The sequence below is a fragment of the Argiope bruennichi genome, chromosome 6, assembly GCF_947563725.1.
Source record: "Argiope bruennichi chromosome 6, qqArgBrue1.1, whole genome shotgun sequence".
Classification (NCBI taxonomy): Eukaryota; Metazoa; Arthropoda; class Arachnida; order Araneae; family Araneidae; genus Argiope; species Argiope bruennichi.
In genome coordinates this window covers 76,290,317-76,314,321 of record NC_079156.1, presented here as the reverse complement: position 1 = coordinate 76,314,321, position 24,005 = coordinate 76,290,317, and the positions used below count along the sequence as shown (strand labels likewise).

The following is a 24,005-nucleotide window of genomic DNA, read 5'->3' as shown; positions in this document are numbered from 1 at the left end:
GTGAAGTGTACTTGTCCTGTCTGTTTCATTACGTTCAGTACATTTAGTCAATTTATTATTATTTGTTATTAAAACGTTATAAACATCGATATCTGTTTAAATAAAATTGTGTTCAAATATGAATGTCTCACTATTATTTACATTTTAACATTTGTCTAAGATACATTAAATATTTAATAATAACATAAACATTCGCATAATTTTGCTAAAATATAAAAAAGAAATAATCTAAAATAAATCATTAACATATTGATGAAATTAAAAGCATGTCGTAATGTGGAACTAAATTTACCATTTTTCAATTCCTACTATTAGTTCATACTCTCCCTATATATATTTATATATCTTGCTCAAATTTTCCATCGTTAATAAAATACTTTTTATTCATCCACTCAAGTTGAAATACATTTTTTAAAACTTGTAGTGGATGATACTTGATGTTAATGCATAATATTAATTCATTAATTATTAAATTTAAATACTTTTTAATACTTTAAATAGAGTTTTTGCAGTTTGTAATGAAAATTGAAATCAACAGGCAGGAGCTCGATCGGTAAAATGCAAGGATTTCAATATTTTTCACGTGAAGGTGACGAATGCGAGTTCAATTCTTGCGAACGTAGAGATTGACTTACATTTTTTTTATATTACTTATTTTTAAAAATAAGGACCTTATAGGATCTTAGTCTAGGGTCATATAACAACCACTGCTTGATAATTAGTGGTAAAATATTCTTGACACATTAATATGTTTAAAAGAAGAAAGTTCCACTCTTCTGTGACCAATACTGATCGAGTTATGACGCTTCGAACATCATAATTTTAGGTTAATCTTCAGTAAGTGGTCTTCTCAAGAAATCTGCTGACTGGCGATTCCTCAACTGGCGGTGTTTCACCGAGGCAGCCGTTGATAGGTCTAGAATTGTGGTAGGTAAAAAAAGTGAAACTCAAAGCTTCTTAATATAGACAGGTTTGTTCGCGGAAGAGTGATTTTTTTTGTATAAAATGTTAATGTGTCAAGAATAGTTTACTAAATATGATTAATACAACAGGGAGACTGTATAAAAACTGATTTCGTAATTTTTTTCAACGATAGGTTTATTGACTGAATAGCAGAGAAGCTTTGGATTTTCTGCAATTGCTTGAATGTGACGAATTTACTTTTACAATTATTCATACCGCAATAAAAATGTCATATAAGAGATTATCATTGTTCATCGGTAATGATTGAAGTTTATTGATGAAACTATTTCAAGATGAATCTGAATGATGAATCCGATTTGATATCTGAAAAATAAGACTCAATATTTGTATTAGTGTTTAGCATCCACACCATAGCTACTACTTTATTATTTTTTAAATTTAAATAGAATCTATTATTTAGCAAGCGTTTTTTTATGCTTACATATTCCTTTTTTAATAAGTTTGTAACTAATTTTATATTTAAGACACATGACTATTTCGAAAAGTCGAATTTTTGTATAAATACGATTTTTTACTTAATATTTTTGATGTTTGAATACTTTTCTTTATAAAACCATTTTTGGTAGAGTTTTCTTACGAAAGATTTCATAAATAAAAATCTAACACGCAATATTTTGTTCAAATTTTGAGTAATAATTCTCAATATGTTCTGCAGTTCTTCAGCAAGAGAATAATCTATTCATTTTATAATCTGTAGTGGAATGGAGATCATAATGATCCATGCAGTGGAAGCAAAAGGATGTATGTTTTCGGTAACAATCAATGATCACATTTCACACAAAACAGATTCAAAGACGAAAGACAAAACATGAATGCACGCACCTCACAGAACAGCATCTCATCTCATTATAATAACATTCGCAATGCACTATGGAATGCGAACCTAATCAGGTATCGCTATCAATTTTCCAAAAGAGTAATGTAACTGTTACATCATTTTATAATTATTTTGATGCTTCACACTGTGTAAAACATAGAAGATTTCGTGCTATTTATCGGTCGAACCCCAATATTTAGAGTGGATTGAAATACAGCATACTTTTTAGCTCAGGAATTAGGTAATATATTTCTTAAACTATCTGCAAAATTTTAAGCAAATCATTTGATACGCCTTTGAACTAAAATATTTTTGCTTTATACCTTTTTATAGCCAAAAAAAAAAAAAGCCCTTTTTCTCCAATTTTGTAAAAAATTTGTCATTTAATAGGTATATTTTGGTTTCATAAATGTTTTTTTATAAACTATAATTATTTTAATGCGTTTTTCAGAAAATTTGTCTCGAATGTAGTCAAATACTTTAAATCTGTATTGGGTATTCAGACTAATTATATAAGCCACAGAAGACAATTTATTCAAACACACATCGAACATTGAATAATATTTATAAGGGGTGTTCAAATGAAAAGGTATGAAACGGCACTGTGGGTGTAAATGAAGACTTTATTCAAAGTATACACCGTAGACCTGAGCACAACTATCCCATTAATTAACGAGCCGAAGGATTCCTTGTTCTCAGAATTCCTGTGGCCGTGACGAGACCCAGTCCTTCACAGCGTCCTTGAGTTCGCCGTCCGAGTTGAAGCGCTTCCCTTTCAGATGTTTTTTCAGGGGACCAAACACATGAAAATCGCAGAACGACATGTCCGGGCTGTAGGACGGATGGTCGAGCTGTTCCCACTTGAACTTGGCCAGTTCCGGAATGTGACCCTAGAGACGTGTGGACGCGCATTATTATGGAGCAGAACCACATCCTCCGTTAGTAGCCCCGGTCTTTTGTTCTTGACGAACCTGCGTAGTTTTCGAAGTGTCTCACAATACACATCGGATTTAATGGTTCTTCGGTGCTCAAGGAATTCAACAAACAGCGAACCTGCAAATAGGACGGCGATCTTTCTAAGAGCCTCTGCTCTCTTCTGAGCATGCAGGCGCCCGTGCATGTCCTGATCTACGCCGAAGACTCCAATCACATCCCTAGATGTCTCGTTACGTTCTCCCATAGAGGCATAGACAAATATGTTAACGATTGCATTTTGTACCATTTCATTTGAACACCCCTTGTATAAGGTTTAGATGAATTCTAAATTTCCTAATATTTATGAAACTTAGATTAATGAAGTACAGAGTTGCAAATAACTATTTTATGAACTACTAAATCCTAATTTTACACTCCAAGTTTTTTTTTAACATCATTAAACTTCTTTGAAAATTGCAATTTTCATATTTACAAATAAATTTTTGGAATTGTTTAAAATAAACTATTCCAAAAGACCATAAAGATGTTTTGTGTAATAATTTTCTTCGCAACTTACCTTATTTTGAAATATGACACTGAGGATACCTACTGCAAGTTCAGAGCCCATAATGAGAAACAAGAAAATGAAGTACTGTAGAGAAAAGAAAACCAAATTAAAATTACATATATTTTATTAAATTACTTCTTAATACCTACAGCGAATTAAAGATTCGTATTATTTCAAAATTGAAAAAAAAAAAAACTTTTGGCTACTTTAAAACTATAAATAGTGAATAAATGTACTTGAAGTTAATAATAAATAGTAATTATTTAAATTATTAATAAAAATTTTTAATATTTTTCTCCCACCTTGTTAAAATGGTGTATAATAAGGTGGAACATAATTTTTGTAATCTAAAATGTAGAAATCAAAACAAAAAATAATAAAAATGTGGGAGTTAAATAAGTTTATTATTGTGACTTAATTTTCCTCATCTTACGATTTATGAGTATGGTATGGTTTCATGTTCATGAAATACATTAACACTTTCACAATATGTTAATCTCGGAACATGATACAAATTTAATTCACATTTCATCGAAGGATAACAGCAGTGTCGGTTTTCTATCCTTGGATTAAAACTGGACTTGATTTAAATTATGTTTAGGTTAGTTGCATGCTTTTGTAATTAAATTGCATTTATGTTATATATTTTTTGTATATGCTTATAGTTTTAAGTACATCGCTTTTTAAGTAGTTTTTTTTAACCTGTTTTTAACCGATTATTTTAAACGATTTGTTTTATTTTCTAAGTGTTTGAGGCATTTAAAATGAAACATTGCTAATGAATCGATCTGGTCATGATGAATCTGAGAAAATTTTGTTGACAAATTCTTGAAATATTAGATAAGAAAGATATTCTTTAGTGCCCATAAAGTTTAAATGGTCAGTGACTGTTTTTAGTAATCATATTACAAAAAAATACTTTGTTTCAGTAAAAAATATTATTATATTAATTGCAGATTTATCCTTTCCGCTTTAATTTAAAGTATAAATTCTACGGGAGGTAACAGAAAATTAGAGAGATATATATTACGTTGTGACTGAAGGCGTTTATAATATTATGAATGAATTATATAACTCTCAAAATTTGAGGTTTTAAAATATTTTGATGAAGAAGCTATTAAAGCAGGAATTGCATAAAATATTTAATTATTAAAATTTTAACGAACATTAAGATTGGCGAACCGGCTGGTCGCCAAAGGCGGCTAGTATTAAATGACAAAGTCTGTTTTTTTGTCATAAAATATGTTTCTAATGAGCAAACTTATTGAGGTGACACATTAAAAGAAGTAAACAGAGCATATTATAAAAAAGCTGTCATATTAACTAAACTACAGCATGTTTTTTACAACTCTTAATAGCACCGTAAAATGTACTTTGAACCATTAACTTTAATTATATTTATTTTTCGAGCATTTTTTTTAATCAGCGAATAATTTTACATGAAATAATTCTTATAAAATGAAAAGGAATGCGAAATAACTCTAATTGTCAGTTTCGGATCAGTGGCTGCCTGACGCGACTTTTTCAGGCAGCACCTCCTTTTCTTCTTTTCATTTCTTCACATTATAGTTACATTTATATAAAATGCAATTATTAAATCCTGTTCCAATAATTCCTTTTTTCGAACAGTAATACGATTTTTTTGGGGGACAACTGCTTATTAGCTTTAACTTAACATATATGATTTTTTCCAATAGACAGACTCTAGAAGTTAAGCTTCACCTATTCAGAAGATCGTGGGAAATACTCTATTGGTCCAAATTGTCAGAAAAATTATGCTATAAGTATTTCAGTCGATGCGCTCACCATACATTTCATAATAAAATACTGAATTTCACCGATAAAAGGTGCTATACTGCACTAAATTTACCAATATGTAAATTAAATGTCTTTAATCCTACAGCACAGGTTTATGTACAAAATATTCCAATATTTCATGGAATAAAAAAAGGATATGAAACTTTGTAATAATCATATATATTTCAGCAGATGCTTGGACGAGAAGAAGAAACATTTGAAATTTTAAAACTTCGATTTATTTCTCCATGATAGGCATAATTTACGTAAAAAGAATAAGTGGTAAGAAATATGGCAGTCTACATCGCGACACAAGAGCAGAAGAGCATAAGACAGCAAAAGGAACAGAAAATTTTCCCTCAATGATTTTATAATGAGATTTTTATAGGGATTTATTTACACGTGTAGATTTAGGATAGGGAAAATTTAGGTATCTTCAAAAGAATGTTCTAAGCATTAAGGATTTTTATTTTTTCACTCAGAGCATGGGAAAATGCTGAAGTTTGCAGTTTTATACAGCGCCTGCTAAAAGTAATTAAATAAAAAGTGGAACTGGATCAGGAAATAAGACAGCATTTTGGAATGAAGTTAATTTGGATTAAAATAATATAAAAAAAATTAGGAAATTAATTAGTATTTAAATTAGATTTTAAAATATCATTATACACTAACATACACACTATATACATTTCTTAATTTTTATTATTGAAAATGTGTCTTCTTCCGAGATTCAAATTTGTATGAATTTGAACAATTTACATTTGAACAATGGTATTTATTATGACTTGTTGACATGTTTTTTGACTCCGAAGCTTCAGAAACGTCAGTGCATTTGTGATATAATATTTATGCAAAATGGTGTATTACAGTACATAATTTGAGTTAGACATTTATAATGACAGTTTTCAACAGCCGTTATTTTGCAACAGCTCAATTTAACCTCCTCGATCGCTTGATCTTACTTCGTACGACTTCTACTATGGGGGCTTGCCAAAAACCCGAGTTTATGATTAAAAAAAATCCTGTGTTTTTTACTAAAAATAATTTTTAAATATTTTTTGTATTATTATTTTTTATTTAATAAAAGGCAAGCACATCATTCGATATATTTACTATATCATTAGGCCTAACAAACCGCTTTTCATAACTTCCAATGTCAGAGAATTTTAATTGGAACATAAAAATGGTAAAGAACCTACTACATTTTACGTAAAAAGGATAAAAAAAAAAGATAATATTACTGTCACAAGTAGACATCGGTTCTCCCGTATAGCCCCACAGCATCCACAAAAGCCTCCAAAGAAAACCAGGCCCCCGATTCCGACGAGAGCCCAGGCCAGGTACTGATCCAGTGCATAGCCTATGTCAGGATCTGCGATCAGGTGGAAGAGCGTTATTTTTTCTTTATCCACCAACAGGTAGACGCCAACTGCAAAGATGAAGCAGCCGGAAACCTGAAAAAAAGGAAGATTTATTAACTCTTGTGGAATTTCATACATTATTTTTCATATGAATATAAAAGGCATAAAACCGAATTTTGTAGTATAAAAGACTTTTTAGCAGAATATTTGAACAAAAAGATTTAAAAGAGATTCAAATCATTAGTCTAAATCCTCATAGTATGGTAATACTCATTCTTTGCTTCATTTCTCTTCATGTAATTTTTAAAACTTGCGCTTAATTATGCAGTAGCCATATCGCACTAATAAAAAACGTATATAAATCCAATTTAAATGATGGGAAAGGAATTCTTGCATAAGCTCTAAATTCGAATTAGTTGTTTAATTTTCTATATTCACTAAAATGCAAATATAAAAGAAATATTGTTTAAAAGCATTAAATCTTGCGCTCTGGGTGAAGGTCTGGGAGAAACAACTCTCGATAGGTCTTATGAAACAATTTGACAAGCAATTTACAAAAAGGAAATGAATATTCTAAATACCTTTGTGACCAGTTCTCGGGATTATGCAAAGCAAAATTGAAGAAAAATGCGTTAAGAGGTTGCTTAAAACAATGTTAAGACTAAAAGGAAAATAAGCGAAAGAAATGCTTGGAAACTTTTAAAATTAGTTATTACTAGCTATAATGGAAACATAAAGAACTCAGATTACAAATCTATTCTAAAAGAGACGATAAAAACTTTCAAAATGTTATGTCGTCAGTATGATATTAAAGTTCATTTTCTCGATTCATACCTGAACTATTTTCCTTACATTAAAGTGCTGTTATTGAAGAGCGAGGTAATAGATTTCACCAAGATATAAAGAAAATAGAGAGGCGACATCAAGGAAAATGGAATGTGGCCGACAACTTTTGGATCCTACAAAGAGTTTAATTATATTAACATCCTATTTTAAAGAAATACTAGAGCTATTTTAGGACGAACCTCATAATTTTGAACCGTTGTCAGATAACGAGGACGACACCTGAGAGAGCATTTTAATAATCTTACATCCGTTTCATTTCGTAATGGAGTAAATGGATTTTCCTAATGAAATTGAGTCTCAAGACATCACAATGTCATTAAAAACATTATTGCCTCAGTAATTTCGTCATCAAATTACATATTTGTATTATGGTAATGTCATTTCACATTCTGCTTTTTCTTGTAAACTGCATGTAGGTATGCGATGTTTGAGATGATAATAAACAGAAGCTTTCAATTCAACAATGGAAGAAAATTAAGCATTTAAATATTTAACGAAAATACCATGAAAATAATACCATGAAAGACGAATTTTATCGTCACAATGAAGATTATAAAAAAAAATTTAATTATAAGAAAATAGAAAAAAAGTGAATGATAACTGAATTTTTATCATAAAAAAGACAATTTTTTGAATTTTAAAATGGTTTAAAAATAAGTTTTGCGCAATAATATTTTAAAGAGTTATCGCCACAGGGAAATAAAGTTCCATTTGATTAAAATCACATCTCCCCCCCCCCAAAAAAAAGAATAGAAAAGAAATAAAAAAACATTTAATACTGAAAGCAATTTTTTACGTTTGAAAATGGACATTTTATGATTTCAAAATTCTAATACCCGTTATGCAGAAAAGGTGCTTCGCTTTTTTATATAAAATTACAGTTGTTTGATACAGAATGGAATACCGAATGAAAACACTCGTTTTCTTATAAGAAAGCGTCTTTATTATATCAATGCAAACGATTATAATACTTGTTTTTTATAAAGGGTGCATGCAGTAAAGTGTTGGCAACGGTATTAATAAAACCCATTTGACAGTTAATAGGTTAGAATTAGTAAAAATGGAGCGCTACACGATAGAACAATACATTAACGCAAGATTTCAAATAAATAAAAAACACAGCTTTTCCTTTACATTGTTATATTTTTATTGAATCGCAAAGTACACAGGATAGGGATATGCATGGAATAACACATAGGACAAATGGCCTCCACGGCTTTGCTAGCACACACACACTCTTCTGTCGAAATTTTCCACGACCATTTTGCATAAACGAGGCTGAATTTCGTTCATGCAGCGTAGAACTTCCACCACCAATTCACACGTGGTTGTGGGCTTGTTGGGATAGACCTTTGACTTCAAAAACGCCATAAAAAGAAATCCAATGGTGATAAATCACATATCAAGGGGGCCAATTCTCAAATTTTAGAACTGTGGCCGCCAGACTTTCATTATTTTTGAAATATTGTTCAACAACGAAACTACGTTGTTCTATCGTATAACATTCCATTTTTACTAACCCTAAACTATCAGTTGTCAAATGGTTTTTTTTAGTAGAATTGTCAACACTTTAGTGCACAACTGGTGGAAAATTCAAATCTTGCATAATAAAGGGTGTCCCAAAATTAACGCAAAATACTACTATTGATTCATTTATTCGCTAATAACATTTAAATCAACTCTTTTGAGGCAGACGATATTACATATATTTATTTTTTGTATGTTTTTTTTTATGAATGGCATTTTTAGAAGCTTTTGAGTTGTTATTGTCGAGTATTTATGAATTTAAATTTGGGATATGTGTATATTTATAATATATTTTTAGTTTTTATTTTACATCTAATAAAAACGGCTATTTTCATTCGAAAACATGGAATGTTTGAATGGAGATGTTTTTTTACAGTTTTGAATATAAAATATGCCTTTGAGGCGGATATGCACTTATTATTTTACAGATAAAATAGGGCAGTAATTTCATTTGTTACGTAAATTGATTCTATTATCAATATGTCAGTTTATTTTGGCCTCACCCTACTTCCACTAGTTTATGTTTTTTCCCCATTAAGTAATTTAAATAATGAAAATTTATTCTCTACGAACATTTCCAAAAAAATATATTTGTTCAATAAGAAATATTTATTTTATGAGCCATCATCTGAATACTGATTTCAACAGTGTGTAATATAGCTTCCATGATTCACTCAATAAATAAATCTAAACAGATCTGTTTTGTTAACGTGATAAAGCTATATCCGGAAATGTAATGTTCTATTTCAGAATGATGAAAAGCTTTTTTTTTGCATCTGATTTCGTGATTGAGATAATAGAGCTGAAATATTAGAATTGCATGTCCATTTATTTCAGTAATGTGTACCTTTAAATTATTATTATATAGCAAGATACACTATCTAAATAAAACAAAACTGCCTATGCAAGAGAGTTGAAATATTGTAATATAATAATATTTTTTAAACCAATGATTGTACTTCTTAATAAATAACATTGTTAATTCAGGTTATTAAATCCAGCATCGAATAATTTTAAAATTAATGATTAGATATTAAATTTTATACCTTTTTAAGATCAAACAATATTAAAATTAATTTCTATTTATTCTTTGAAAGAATTAAAATAATGATGATATATGTAATGAAAATTACGAGATTTCTTTTTATAATTCAGATACATCTCAGACTTTTATACAAGCGATCGGCTTAAGACCAGTATAAGTTAGAGAATCGTATCGTTACGATTAATATTTTTAAATTTGATAATTGATATTTTTCAATACATTTTTCCATTAAATAATTTTTAAAAAATTATATACAAAGCAAACAATAGCCAATTAATTTATATAGAATTTTTGCACATATTGCGGAAAATGTTAAGCACTCTTTATACATATTGGAAACAATAGAAACCTGGAATGACAGTTTATATCGACATTTATTTTTGTGTCCGAAAATGCGAATAGTTTTAAATCACTTAGGTCATTATTTAAGGAGAAAAGATCTTTTTAAGATTTTCAGACGGCTGAAAATCTTTAAAAAATATAATAGAATAACAAGCTTCCATTCAAACATTTAAAAAAAAAATGTCACATTTTTGAACTTAATATAAACTTAATTTCCCACTTAATTAAATTTAATTTAAACTTATTTTTCTTCTATAATTCCCTTTTTTAAAGGATATTTTGAGATAACACTAACTTGTAAATTAAGGATTAAAATTCCAAAATTTATTGAATGAGGGTTGAACAAAAAATCTTTGGAATGAAAATTATTAAACAATCTTTATTACTAACAAAGATGAATTTGTATTTGCGTGTGTGTTGGTTATAGCACAGGCTATTAGACTTAGAGCTACCAAATTCAGCACAGATGCAGAATTGAGAGGACACCTCACGTTTACTTGATAAATGCGACACATTAACGGGAAGTGCAAACTTGTTTTCATTTTTACACATAACAAATGGTTTCATTTAGAGTAAAAATAAAGAAAAATCAACAAAAAAAACTTCTAAATTGAAAATTTTCAGAAGCATTTTAAATAAACATACGCAGAATTTTACCTCAAAAAATTGAGAATACACCAATGAAATTCTTGTAATATTTCGCATAGAAAGAAAGTGTCATTATTAAGTTGCATGTCTTTTGGCTTTTATAGTGTCCTCTAAACGTCGTGGTACCGATTCGACCCATTTTTGGTGGTATCTGAAGATATTTTATCCCATTCATCTTGCAACACTTGTTTTAAATGGGTTTTGTTTCTAATTTTGTGTTTTTGAACCACTTTTTCGAGTATCCCCCACGAATGTTCAATGGCATTGATGTCAGGGTACTGTGGTGGTGTGTGTAACTGTTGTTTACAATGAAAAAGACATCATATTTTGAAGTTACGTGTATTCTGTTTGGGGTCGTTGTCTTACTGGAAAATGAAATTTCCATCTAAACCCAAATTTTTAGCACTTTCCTTTAGATTGCTGCTACCATATGGTTCATCCAACTTCTTGCAGAAACTTTTCAAATCATAGGCAGAAGTGTAAGTGCTGAAACTGTGCTAAATGCCATTAAACAAGCTGGATATAAAAGTAGCATTGTTAGAGAGAAACCGTTCACCAGCTTGCAAATTCAGAAAAAGCATTTGAAGTTTGCAAAAACTCATCAATTGAAGACCAATAACCCTTGGAAGAAACCTCAACATTTTTGCCAGTGACGACCATCTTACTGTATGGAGAAAGCCTAATACTGCTTTGTAACCAAAAAATGTACATCCTACAGTTAAACATGATGGTGACTCCGTGATGATTTGAGGTTACATGGCTTCATCCGGGGTAGGAAATTTAATTTTTATAGATGGCATTATAAATGATACGGGTTACTTGGATATACTTCGCAGCAATCTAAAGGAAAGTGCTAAAAATTTGGGTTTAGATGGAAATTTTATTTTCCAGTAAGACAACGACCCCAAACAGAATGCACGTAACTTCAAAATATGATGTCTTTTTCATTGTAAACAACAGTTACACACACCACCACAGTACCCTGACATCAATGCCATTGAACATTCGTGGGGGATACTCGAAAAAGTGGTTCAAAAACACAAAATTAGAAACAAAACCCATTTAAAACAAGTGTTGCAAGATGAATGGGATAAAATATCTTCAGATACCACCAAAAATGGGTCGAATCGGTACCATGACGTTTAGAGACCATTATAAGAGCCAAAAGACATGCAATTTAATAATGACACTTTCTTTCTATGCGAAATATTACAAGAATTTCATTGGTGTATTCTCAATTTTTTGAGGTAAAATTCTGCGTATGTTTATTTAAAATGCTTCTGAAAATTTTCAATTTAGAAATTTTTTGTTGATTTTTCTTTATTTTTACTCTAAATTAAACCATTTGTTATGTGTAAAAATAAAATCATGTTTGCACTTCCCGGTAATGTGTTATTTATATTGAAAGTCGAATTTATGAAGTAAAAGTAAGGTGTACTCTCAATTTTTTGAGCCACTGTATATTTCGGAAGATGGAATAAGTGTATCATAGTGAATGTTTTGAAACTTTAATAAAAATTATTAATTGAAAATTAAACGAAATATTTTGATTGAACGAAGATTTTGCTATCATAATTTCTGATATTATGACAGTTCAAAAATTATTTTTACAACATCTTAAAATATTGTTTTACCAATCATTCAAGTTAAATGTAGTTCAACTTTTGTATCCATTTTTAACTTAATTTCAAAAATATTTAAAGCATATATTACAACAATATATTTCATTATTGTAAAGAACTTCAGATCGTATTCACCGTTGCAAATATATTTCGCCCTATATTATTCCTCCTTTGTTTATAATGAAAGAATGAAATTATGTCTTACTATATCGTAATGAGTTGTTTCTGTTTAAAATACTTTTTATTCACTTTTTGAAATTTATTGTACTTAATAAAAAGGCTCAACTATATAAGGAAGCGATTATTAATTTTTTTAAAAAAAGCGCATTGTTTTAAGTATTGTTTTTCTTTGATGTTATATAATTGGACGAAGAAAAATATAGTACTCGAATTTGCTTTAACATAGCTTTCTTATTGTCGCGTACTGAATTATTTTAACTGAATAACTCTTTGCGTTATAAAATGAATTATAAAAAATATGCAATAAACAAAATTGCAATGATTGTATTCTATCCTTATACTTTACATAAAAATATTTAATTCCAACTATAAAATTTTTGTATTATTTGAATGTTAAGCAATTCCATTTTTCTAATTACAGTTCAACTTTTAGGTGAGATTACAGATTATTAGACAATGAAAGGAACCATGTCAGGATTTTAAACTAAAACATCTATTTGTACAAATTATTGTACGATATTTTTAAGATGTTGCTGGATATTCTGAATGCCAGTAGATGTCAAGAAAATATTGAAATAATGTTCTTGCGTATTTTGTATTAATTAGAATGCTTAACAAATTTTAAGTTACAATATATTTTGTTGAAGAATCCATCAAGAACAAGCTACACAATCTGTTTAACTTAAAATTTTAACAACCAATAATCTCGACGAACCAGCTGGTAGCTAAAGGCGGCTAATGCTAATAATAAAGATGAATGAGTGCGTATATTGGCACTCTATAGATCAAGACGTCACACACTTTTCTAGGGCTACCAAATTTGATATATATACTTTGGACGGTGTGAATGTGCGCACCACAGTATTTTTAAAATTTTAATTATATTTTAAATAATTAAAAAGTAAGAAAAATTTTGGTGGTTTTCCACATTAATTCTTGTTAATATTACAGCACAAAGACGATTTTTACATCAAATTAAAATTTAAAAAATGTTTTTAATGATATTATGTTAGCTTTTGAGAATTTTTTTAAATCTTCCATTGGGCGCAACTAATCTGTGAGATGAAGTCACGAAAAAAGTCTTTAGGAACAATTTCATGATTTGTTCAAATTTATCAATAAAAACAGCAAAGAAAAATTAAAATGTTATCTAAAAGCCTAAATATACTCAAATGTAAGTGAAAAGTTCTTTTTAACATGATTTTTTTAACATACATTCAAATATTGCATTAACTCTTAGATGAATTGCGCCCGATCGTGTTAGGATTTGCATTGCGCCCGACGGAAGGTTAAAGAAATATTTTTAATAAATTTTTTTTTCTGTAGCTTTCAACAAAAGATCTCTTTGTTTAATTAAAATGAAATCTTTTTCGTTACTAAGAAAAAATATGTAATCTCGTGATTTTTTTTTTCCATTTCCAAAATCCAAGGAAGAAGGGTGATTCTGATTAATAATATGATTTAGATGACAAATAAGAAAATGAAGTTACAGCATTGTGGTAGAAGATGGATGGATACCTACGTTTTTAATGAATTTGATATTTGTCAAAATAACTTTGATATCTGTCTGCCCTTCTGTTACGGCTTTGATATTCGTCTCAATTTATTGCTTATAAATATTTTCTTTGAGGAATCATGAACATTAAATTATGATCAAGAAATTTAGTTGAAGGTGAACACAACCAATATTCTCGGTGAACCAGCTGGTCACCAAAAACGGCTAGTAATTAAATAAAGGCGATATATTGTATTTTCATATTTTGGAATTATTTTAATAAAAATTAGTTTACTGTTCCCTTTATTGCGCCAAGGGTGTCAACAGTAAAAAAATCGCTAATCAAGATGGCGGAGCATATAAATAATACTGTGAAATAGTTATAATTACCAACCATTTATATTAAAACTATGAGATATATGGATCACGATTGTTTATCTAAGAACACTTCATTTTAAACCTTTATGGGTCACATTTCTTGAATCTCCTTTGAATTCTGAAATAACAAAATTTTGCAAACCGGCTGCGCTGGTCTGTACCTTGGGCAATACAATTCGTACACGCGATGCCTTCGACATCTGAAGAAGGCGCTTGGAAGAATTTTTTTAGTTAGAAAAAAACTTGTAGCAGGAGCAGGAATCTAGTAATTTCTATTTTTTCCCGAATAACTCAACAGAAATTTAATAAACCGGGTATGCAATTCTTTAGGCTTCGGAAGGCACAAGGCATAATTTTTTTGTTTTATAACTTAAAAAATATCCTAAGGCTTCGCTAGTAGTAGGAACGGGAACTTAGCAGCTTCGCTAGCTGATTAAACTTAAGTATTCTGAGAATAACAAGAACAGCGTAAGAAAATAATGAAAGCCTCCGTTCCTAATAGCTTCGCTATTAGAGACTGGTGCCTTTCTTAAGAAGGAATAAATACACTTACTAGCTTCAATTAATGCTTTATTTGAACAGGGTACGATTTCCATAAAAAAGCAGAACTTTTCATATAAGCGTCATTCTATCGGCATCGTACATATATATCGAGAGGTAGAATGTAGACATCGAATTCACAAATACAATATCCCTCATAATATTTGTGATCATAATACTTCTAATTATCCCAATAATCAGACAGCGGATAATTGAACACACAAATTTATCGAATAATCACGGGAAATTCACGAAAAGAACAACACAATTAGCAATGAAAGAATTCCATTAGAATATTAAGATGGAAAACTCAAATTCAAAAAGCTCGAGCAGATGTTTTTAGTTTCTGTTCTGATAAAGTTCGTAAATAAACGATTTTAATTAGAATAAAATAATTCGGTAAAAATTGCAAAAGAATAAATATTTGTTTACAGTTCACTTTAAAAATAACACTGAATGTTTTATTATCAGTAATAATACTTTTGATTATAAAGCATTAATTAAAATCTTTAATGGATATTTGTCAATTATTTTTAATTTTTATTTCCTATAAAATTGCTGTAGTAGATGTACAACTCAACAAGCGTTAAAAATTGTAAATAAATCAGTACTAGGATTGCTAGGAAAATTATTCTGTCTGCTTTATTGGGTTACCATTTTGGCGACAAACCCGGGGGACACACTAAACTAGGATTAAATCATTATTATTAATATTATTTTTGGAATGTGTGCAATAAAACATCTATAAAATAATATTGTTCAATACTATATTTTTTGTCTTTATAATATTTCCTAATTTTCTCCTATAAAATTTTGATAAATCCGGAACACATCTATTAGCATATGATTAGTAAACAACTGTCATAATTTTGCTTTTCTTCCCTAAGAGAGGAGAAATCAGCCTGGAGTTATATTCCAGTTTTGCACTATTTGTTAAGCAAGAGTTAATTAAACCTGTGGTTCACAAGAACTGAAATTATTCGGGAATTCTGAAAGCGTTACAAATATGTATTCATTCAAATATTTCAAATTATCCATCATTATATTTTAAAACAATAGTATATTTCTTGCCAATGCAATTACATTTTTACTAATATCATTATATTATTTAATTTCTGTTGATAATTATTAATTATTTTAATCATTGTTGATAATTTAGAACGGTTTATATTCCGTAGTTTTATTTTTATATATTAGATGCGAGCAAATATAATTGAAAGAAGATACGAAATCATTGCTACAAAGAACTGCATCTTGTTCTTTCTTTCAAAAATAATTTTGTGCATTATTAATGAATAAATAATTACAATTTGTCCATAAATCATGGATCACAATTCATATATTTTGTAAAACTTAAATTTGATAAAAGGTAAATGATAAAAATAAGTTGAAAATTTAAAAAAATTTCATCCTGGTGCAGTTGGTGCGCGAATTCAGCATTTTACTTTTAATCTGCCCTTGTTGCCAAGTGATTCTGAAAATGATAGCAATCTTATTATAAATACTTTATGGACAAACGACAATCGGCGAAAAATATTGCATAGTTTTGATAATAATCGCAGCAAGGTGACCTTGTTGATTATAGATGAGTAAGCAACAGGTGTAAGGCTATAATAATTGCAGATTCGTTGGAAAAAGTTATTTGAACGAGATAGATTGCATGCAGATTGAGCGACATTGCGTCATGTGGTTTAGGATACTTACCGAATTTGCAGGTCGCACATAACTTGTTTGTTTACTTAGCTGTATGACATTTTCTCGACAATCTGAACAAACACGCAAGGCGACATGGTTTTTATTTGGATATTATCTTAAACATCAGACAGAATTGTCGCTCGTAAGCATTTGGTTTAAGAGTTTAATTTATGGATTTAGGGCAGCATTAGAGTAACAAGAATATTCAGAACTTTCTTGAATTCTATGGGTACAAGATTGCAATTAAAGGAGTCATTTACTGCTTTCGGAAATATAAAAGTTTTAACATGTTAATGTTTATAGGTTGTCACAGACTGGCTATAAATTGCAACTTAGGACTTAGAGCTGTTAGAGGACTTAGAGCTTTCAAATTTGAAAAATAATACCGCTCACTAATAAAAGGTTTTTTGAATATTCAATTAAATTTTAAACTAAAAATTGAAATTTCTGCTTCAGAGCACGAACGTATCAAAAAATAGTTTTCACATCAAAGTTCTAAAAAGGTAGTTTTTCAGTTATACCCTCCATTGATTTTGGGTTAAGATTTGAAGCACAAGACTTATTGCAAAAATTTAGATAAGATTTTGATAAATGTAGGATTAACATATATTGAATAAATTTGTATGTAGTAAGTAGCATTGGCATGGAAACGATCGTAGGAATGAATCAAATGTCTGCGTATATTGATTGTATAGTATTTGGAGAGTTTTTGTAATATTGACTGTATATTATTGGAGTTTGGCTATATATTATTTGGAAATAGACATTCAGAGCCAAAGGACAGTAACATGTCTAAATAATTTTAGACAAATATTTGTATATCATAAACAAACATTTATATAAATAGATATTGTTTTTTAATATAAGTGTACAAATTTTGATAATTTAAATTTATACTACAAAATGATCCAGCGTACAAAATTTAATCATCGTTTGGTCTTTTTCAAATAATTTAGAATAATGATTAATTATATAATTTAACCGTATAAAAATATTAATCCATTTTTTAAAAGTCATTTTAATAATTTAACTTTTATTTCAGAGTGACACACGCATTTGAAATATTGACGAATGGCATACAATACGTTTTAGATATTTAGTAAAGGTAAAGTCTAGTCATTAAGTTTTCTTCTGAATGTATGTTACATTAAAACTTTTGTTGATTCATTTAAAAGGCGAAGCGTTACTGTTTAAATAAAGTAAATTCTCAGAAATTCAACAGTGTATCATTCCGCCTCCTCTTATAGTCCGGCGATTCCAGGAACTTGAGTTTGTAGCATTTAAAGGAAGAACAAGCAGTGCATCCGTATTTCAATGATTTCTGCGCGATGTAAGCCGCAGAATTTTGAATTATGTTTTATAGTATTTATTATGCATTATGTATGCCAATTTTGGCAACTACCTAGTTCTTCGGTAATATTGGGTTTAAATTATTAACATGGAATTAACCATTACATTCATTTTAATTAGCCATTAAACTATTAATTTTGATGCATTTATTTAAAGTTTTACCTGCTAATTGAGAAGACTGAAAAATGTCAATTTAATAGACAAAAGCAAGCGATTGAATAATGAAGCAATGAAATTAATTTAAATTTCGTCAACATGATAAAACATTGTTTAAAAAATGTTTATCAAATTCAATTTAAAAACGTTTTACAAATAGAAGAAATTTTTATGACTAAAAAGTTAACTGTTTTAGTTTCAGAGTCGAATAAAAAAAATTCTGAGACAATATTTTTGAAAAATATAGATAAAATTCAATTAAAAGTTGCTTAATTTAGTTTACTTAACATATTTTAATAAAAGCAAAAATAGTAGATTTGTATAAAAGACAAACTAACATTTATCTTTATAATATACTAGCCGCCTTTGGCGACCAGCCGGTTCGCCAATCTTAATGTTCGTTAAAATTTTAATAATTAAATATTTTATGCAATTCCTACTTTAATAGCTTCTTCATCAAAATATTTTAAAACTTCAAATTTTGATTGTCATATAATTCATTCATAATATTATAAAGGCCTTCAGTCATAACGTAATATGTATCTCTCTAATTTTCTGTTAGCACCCTTAGAATTTATGCTTTAAATTAAAGTGGAAAGAATTAATCTTCAATTAATATAATAATATTTTTTACTGAAACAAAGCATTTTTTTTATAATCTGATTACTGAAAATAGAGTCACTCAGCGTTTAAACTTTATGGGCACTAAAGAATATCTTTTTTAATTTATGTAATATCTCAAGAGTTTGTCAAAAAAATTTTCTTAGATTCATTATGAGCAGATCGATTAATTAACAATGTTTAAATTTAAATGCATCAAACACTAAGAAAATAAAACGAATCGTTTAAAATAAACGGTTGAAAACAGGTTTTAAAAAACCTACATAAAAAACGATGTACTTAAAACAATAAGCATATACAAAAAATATATAACTAACATAAATACAATTTACTTACAAAAGCATGCAACTAACCCAAAAATAATTTAAATCATCCATTGATAACGGTTGTCATGACAACAATCAGAACAGAATGCGCATGCGTGAATTTTCTTCGCCAGTTACGTAACGGAAATACGTGATTTTTTCTACGCCAGTTGGGGTAACGCTATGCGGATTAGAAATTTTTAATTTCCTTTATTCTGTTTTATTTTAAATCAAAAGTACTTCAGAATGAATCTGAAAGATCGATTAATGAACAATGTTTAATTTTAAATGCATCAAACCTTAAGAAAATAAACAGAATCGTTTGAAATAATCCGCCGAAAAATCTTAACCCTAGCCTCATTACTGTTGGGAGAAAAAAAAAACTGAAGCCTTACTCATTTGGCGGTGGGGAAAATGGAAGATTTTTTTGGCGGAAAAGTTGGCGGTGGGGAAAATGGAAGATTTTTTTGGCGGGAAAGTTAGTTTTTAATTAATAATTAAAATTCTAATTAAAAATTCGAAAAAAGGAACCCCAGGTGCACATTCCCAACCTCCAAGGTATACATGTACCAAATTTGGTAGCCGTTGGTCAAACGGTCTGGCCTGTAGAGCGCCAACACACACACACACACACACACACACACACACACACACATTGAGCTTTATTATAAGTATAGATATAAATTTTTATTAAATTAGAACACTTTGCACAGTAAACGTAGGTTTTGCTATTCAAATGAAGTCTTTAAAATTGAATTTCTACTAATATGTTTATTGAATTGTTGAGAGTTTGTTGCAATGAGATTATTTTATTAATTGCTTCGAACAGCGCAATATTAAAAAAGCATTATATCCATTGTGCTTCAACATTTTTTACTTTAAAAAAGAAATCAACATTTTTTTCCATAAAAAATATACATTACTACCAATTTTTACTCCAATTTAGCTGTAATTTTTTTTTCAGAAAGAAATATAATATTCCGAATAGAAATAACGTAAAAATATTCTTGAAATTAATCTCGAAGTTATTATGCTGTTTTGAGATAAATGCTGCCATCCATAGAAAGAATTAATTTTGATCTATAAATAACAACAAAAAAAAGAGAGAAAAAATCAGAATATTCGATGAATATAAATTTTGCATTTCTCTCGTACAAAACTTATTGAATTATTTTACTGTGATAAGATTTAAAATTTGGCACAGTGAGCGCAAACTATATATTTTCAGAAAAAAATCATTCAAAATGCTCTACGGAGCAAACCATTCTATCTTGAGCTATTAAGATATTACGAAATACTTCTTGCATAATTGGATCAACTTTTTATTAAATAGTTTAATAAAAAATTTAAGTTTTTCCCCATCTATAACTTCGTAGCATATTTTATAATACTTTAAAATAAAAAATACTTTAAAATAAGCTCTTTAGTGGTGCCAGTTTTATTTGAATATAATTTCTATTCTATTTTGAAGTATAGTTTACAAAAATGCTTTTCAATGTTATAGTTAATTGTTTTATAATTACACACTTTGTAACGACATTAAAACAAACGTTCATTATTTTTGTATGCATGTTATTATTACTACTGCATATTATTATTATTATTATTACTGCATGTTATTATTATTATTTACTGCATGTTATTATTGTTATTATTTACTGCATGTTATTATTGCTTATTTTATTTTAAAAATTTACAATAATTAAGAGTAAGTTTTTAAAATAAAGTTAGACGAATAAGACCTAAAACATAATATTACTACGATGTTTCGGACTAAATGTTCGAATGTCTTTCTTTCAATTGCTTTAAGTAATTGTTCTTGAATAAATAAATTCATTTGATTAAAAAACTTAATAATTATGCCGAACACTTTTTCCATACTCAATCTATGAACTCAATATATTAAAATCTATATTTATTTGACTAGAGCACAGAAAAAAAAAATTATAACTCTGGACATTTTCATTTTTATTGTAAATGATCTGATGTGCCTAGAAACCACAAACGTTTTTCGAATATCTTCTTCTGCTTAGCCTAAATACATATATAAGAAAGGAGATATTATTTTGTAAATGTTAAGAGCAATTTATTTTATTTATATTAGTTTTACCTTGACTGAATTCTGTCAACTAGTTAATTTGTGACTAATATGAAATTTTCCGAAGGTGAAAACTTTCTTCATAAGTGTTGCCACACAATGAATACATAAATAGTGTCAAGGAAGGTTCATTTCTCATGTCACGTTTTTGAAACGGTTCGGTTGAAAAATGAAAACGCATTATTAAGTTGTTTATCATGCGTCAGACAGAACCAGATTTTATTGTATGTTTTTATTTTATTTTCTAAAGCAACGCTTAGAGCAGAAATTTAAAACATTATATAATTTTGCCCAAATAATATGTTTCTTTTGTGAAGATTGCCATAGATAAGCTGTAAAATGCTACGTTCGAGCTGTAATGAGTTGAATTGGGTTCAGTTGTTGTCTTGATATTTCAAAATGTAAGAAGTTTTTTTTTCTCAAAATAATTCGCACAACTTTGCTGTTAAAACTAACAGAACCTTCCCTTCATCTTTTGAGGAATTTCGTATTTCGTATTATTAATAGTAACTCATCCAATATGGTGATAATTGACAAAGCTGCGATTGCTATTTGCAGTTTGTTGTGAATTAAAAAAAAAAGAAAACAATTCTAAAACAAATGGTTGAATGAACAACATCAAATGTTATAAAACTAATATTGTTAAAATGCAGAAAATTAAGCAATAAGTTGAAAAGCTTATTAATTTTGGTTCAATAACAGTTAAAAAGACATTTTAAAAACATATCTTTTGTGGTATATTGATTTTAGAAATCACCAGCCATTGCTGTCTATAACAAAATATAAAATATATAAAAATTACCCATAAAATGTCTTGTAATTTATTTATTGAATTATTCATTGTGAGAGATACTATGAATTCTATTGGCACAGATGCTGTATCAGTAGAATCTTTTCTTTATTAGATGGGTTAGTGCTGTTATTGTATCATTGATTCATTAGTTTCACATACATTTAGAAGCATACATCTAGAAGTAGAAGGGCTTGTTTTCTTTACTTAAAGAATATGTACATATCCAGTATGACCAAATTAATAATTTCATGAAATTCCGGGAAATGATTCGTTTGTTATCTAATTCGCTAAGACGCAAGTTATCATCTTCAAATATGAGAATAAATTCAAAAATTAATAATGGATCATTAAAAGAAACCATAGATTTTATTTTCCATCTAAAAATGTTGAAAAATACTTTTATATCCTCTAGAATCCACTACTTTAAAAGGATATTTTGAAATTACAACACTTGCAAGACAAAAGTTTAAATTCCAAAATCCATTGGATAGATTGGTGGTGGTAAGCAAGTCATTAAATTATCATTCGAATTAGACTTGGTTAAAGCTAACCAGAAAGGTCGGTCCAAACTCTTAGAAACTGGGTTTTTATTTTAGTTAGTTTAATTTAGTAATATTAACGTCCCCTTCTAAAGTAGCTATAGGGCTATTTTGAGAAAACCCTAATAATTTTGAGCCGCAGTCAAATGACGAGGATGACTCCTGAGCTGGCATCCTCTCTCCAAACTTCCACACCACATCAGCGTGAGTGCATTTGGCCAAGATGGATTTTATCTGCACCAAACCCGCTTATATAGCGGTTCTTCGGTAGAATTGGGTCTCGAAGCTGAAATCATCCGGTTCCGAAGCCGAGACCAAATTACCAGGCCACCGCGGCTCTTAGAATCTGGGATTTGTAACGATAGAATATGATTTGCGTATTGTGCTGATTTATTGGATTTGCGGACTAATTTTTCTTAATTTAGTAGGATTACGAATAGTAGGTTTACCAGAGAATGCGAGTTGTCCCGTTATATAGAATTGCTTGAAAAAGGAATTAATCTGTTATAGGAACATGCAAGCCTTTTCTGGAATAGGAAAAATTAGAAGACTCAACGATTCAAAAAATATTTCAAATATTAATGTGATGGATATATGAATTTAATAGTTGAATGAATCTGTAGTTGCATTTTTAAAAGTTCTATGTTATCTTGTTCTAAACAGGCCACACATAATTCTTTAACTTTTAGACTCTACAGCGTGCCGTATTTTTTCCATCACAGATCTAAGCTACTCATCCACAAATTATGTTTCAATACTGTCACATTGCAGCTATATTAATGTTTTTCACTGATATAAATGATAATTTTACTCACCCAAAATATCAAATTGAAAGTGACCAGAAAACCTTTGGCACATCTTGCTCCACAAGACAACCCCATTTCTAATAGTTTGGATGTTTAATGGTTATCTGGAAACAAAATAATAGTATCAGGGGCAATTCTATGAAAGTTATAACTATCAGTTCAAAATAATAGTATCAGAAGCAATTCTACGAAAGTTATAACTATCAGTTCAGTAACACATACACGATTTTTACACATTTCAGAGAACAAGAAAGTTGTGATAATGCAGAATTTCTATACATCGATATTCCACAACAAATAAATATTCAATACATTACTACAGATATTTATAAATATAAATCCTTTAATGTATAAACTTATATTTAGTGAGCATTCTATGCAAAAATATTTTCGACAGATTACAAATACTATTTAAAATCAATATAAATAATTCCAGTTTTAGAAATAATGTATAAAGCTACATAAAATAGAGTTACAAGTAAATATTTAGCATAAACTTAAATAATAAGTATTCAACTTTTACAGAAAAAGTTTCAATGTTTTGATATAAATAAATATTAAACATTTTCTTTTAAGT

The 24,005-nt window shown here is 28.9% G+C and overlaps 1 protein-coding gene across 3 annotated transcripts in view; it reads right to left on the bottom strand.

Moving 5' to 3' along the window:
- The window catches only part of LOC129972810 (CD151 antigen-like), a 77,986-nt gene that overhangs the window by 22,300 nt on the left and 31,681 nt on the right, over positions 1 to 24,005 (bottom strand). For all 3 annotated transcript variants that reach the window (XM_056087088.1, XM_056087087.1, XM_056087089.1), the window contains 3 exons: positions 23,438 to 23,532; positions 6,323 to 6,535; positions 3,294 to 3,368 (listed from right to left, as the gene is read on the bottom strand). In XM_056087088.1, the coding sequence (XP_055943063.1) occupies positions 3,294 to 3,368; positions 6,323 to 6,535; positions 23,438 to 23,503 (354 nt within the window). In that variant the 5' untranslated portion in view covers positions 23,504 to 23,532. The remainder of the gene's footprint in view (positions 1 to 3,293; positions 3,369 to 6,322; positions 6,536 to 23,437; positions 23,533 to 24,005) is intronic.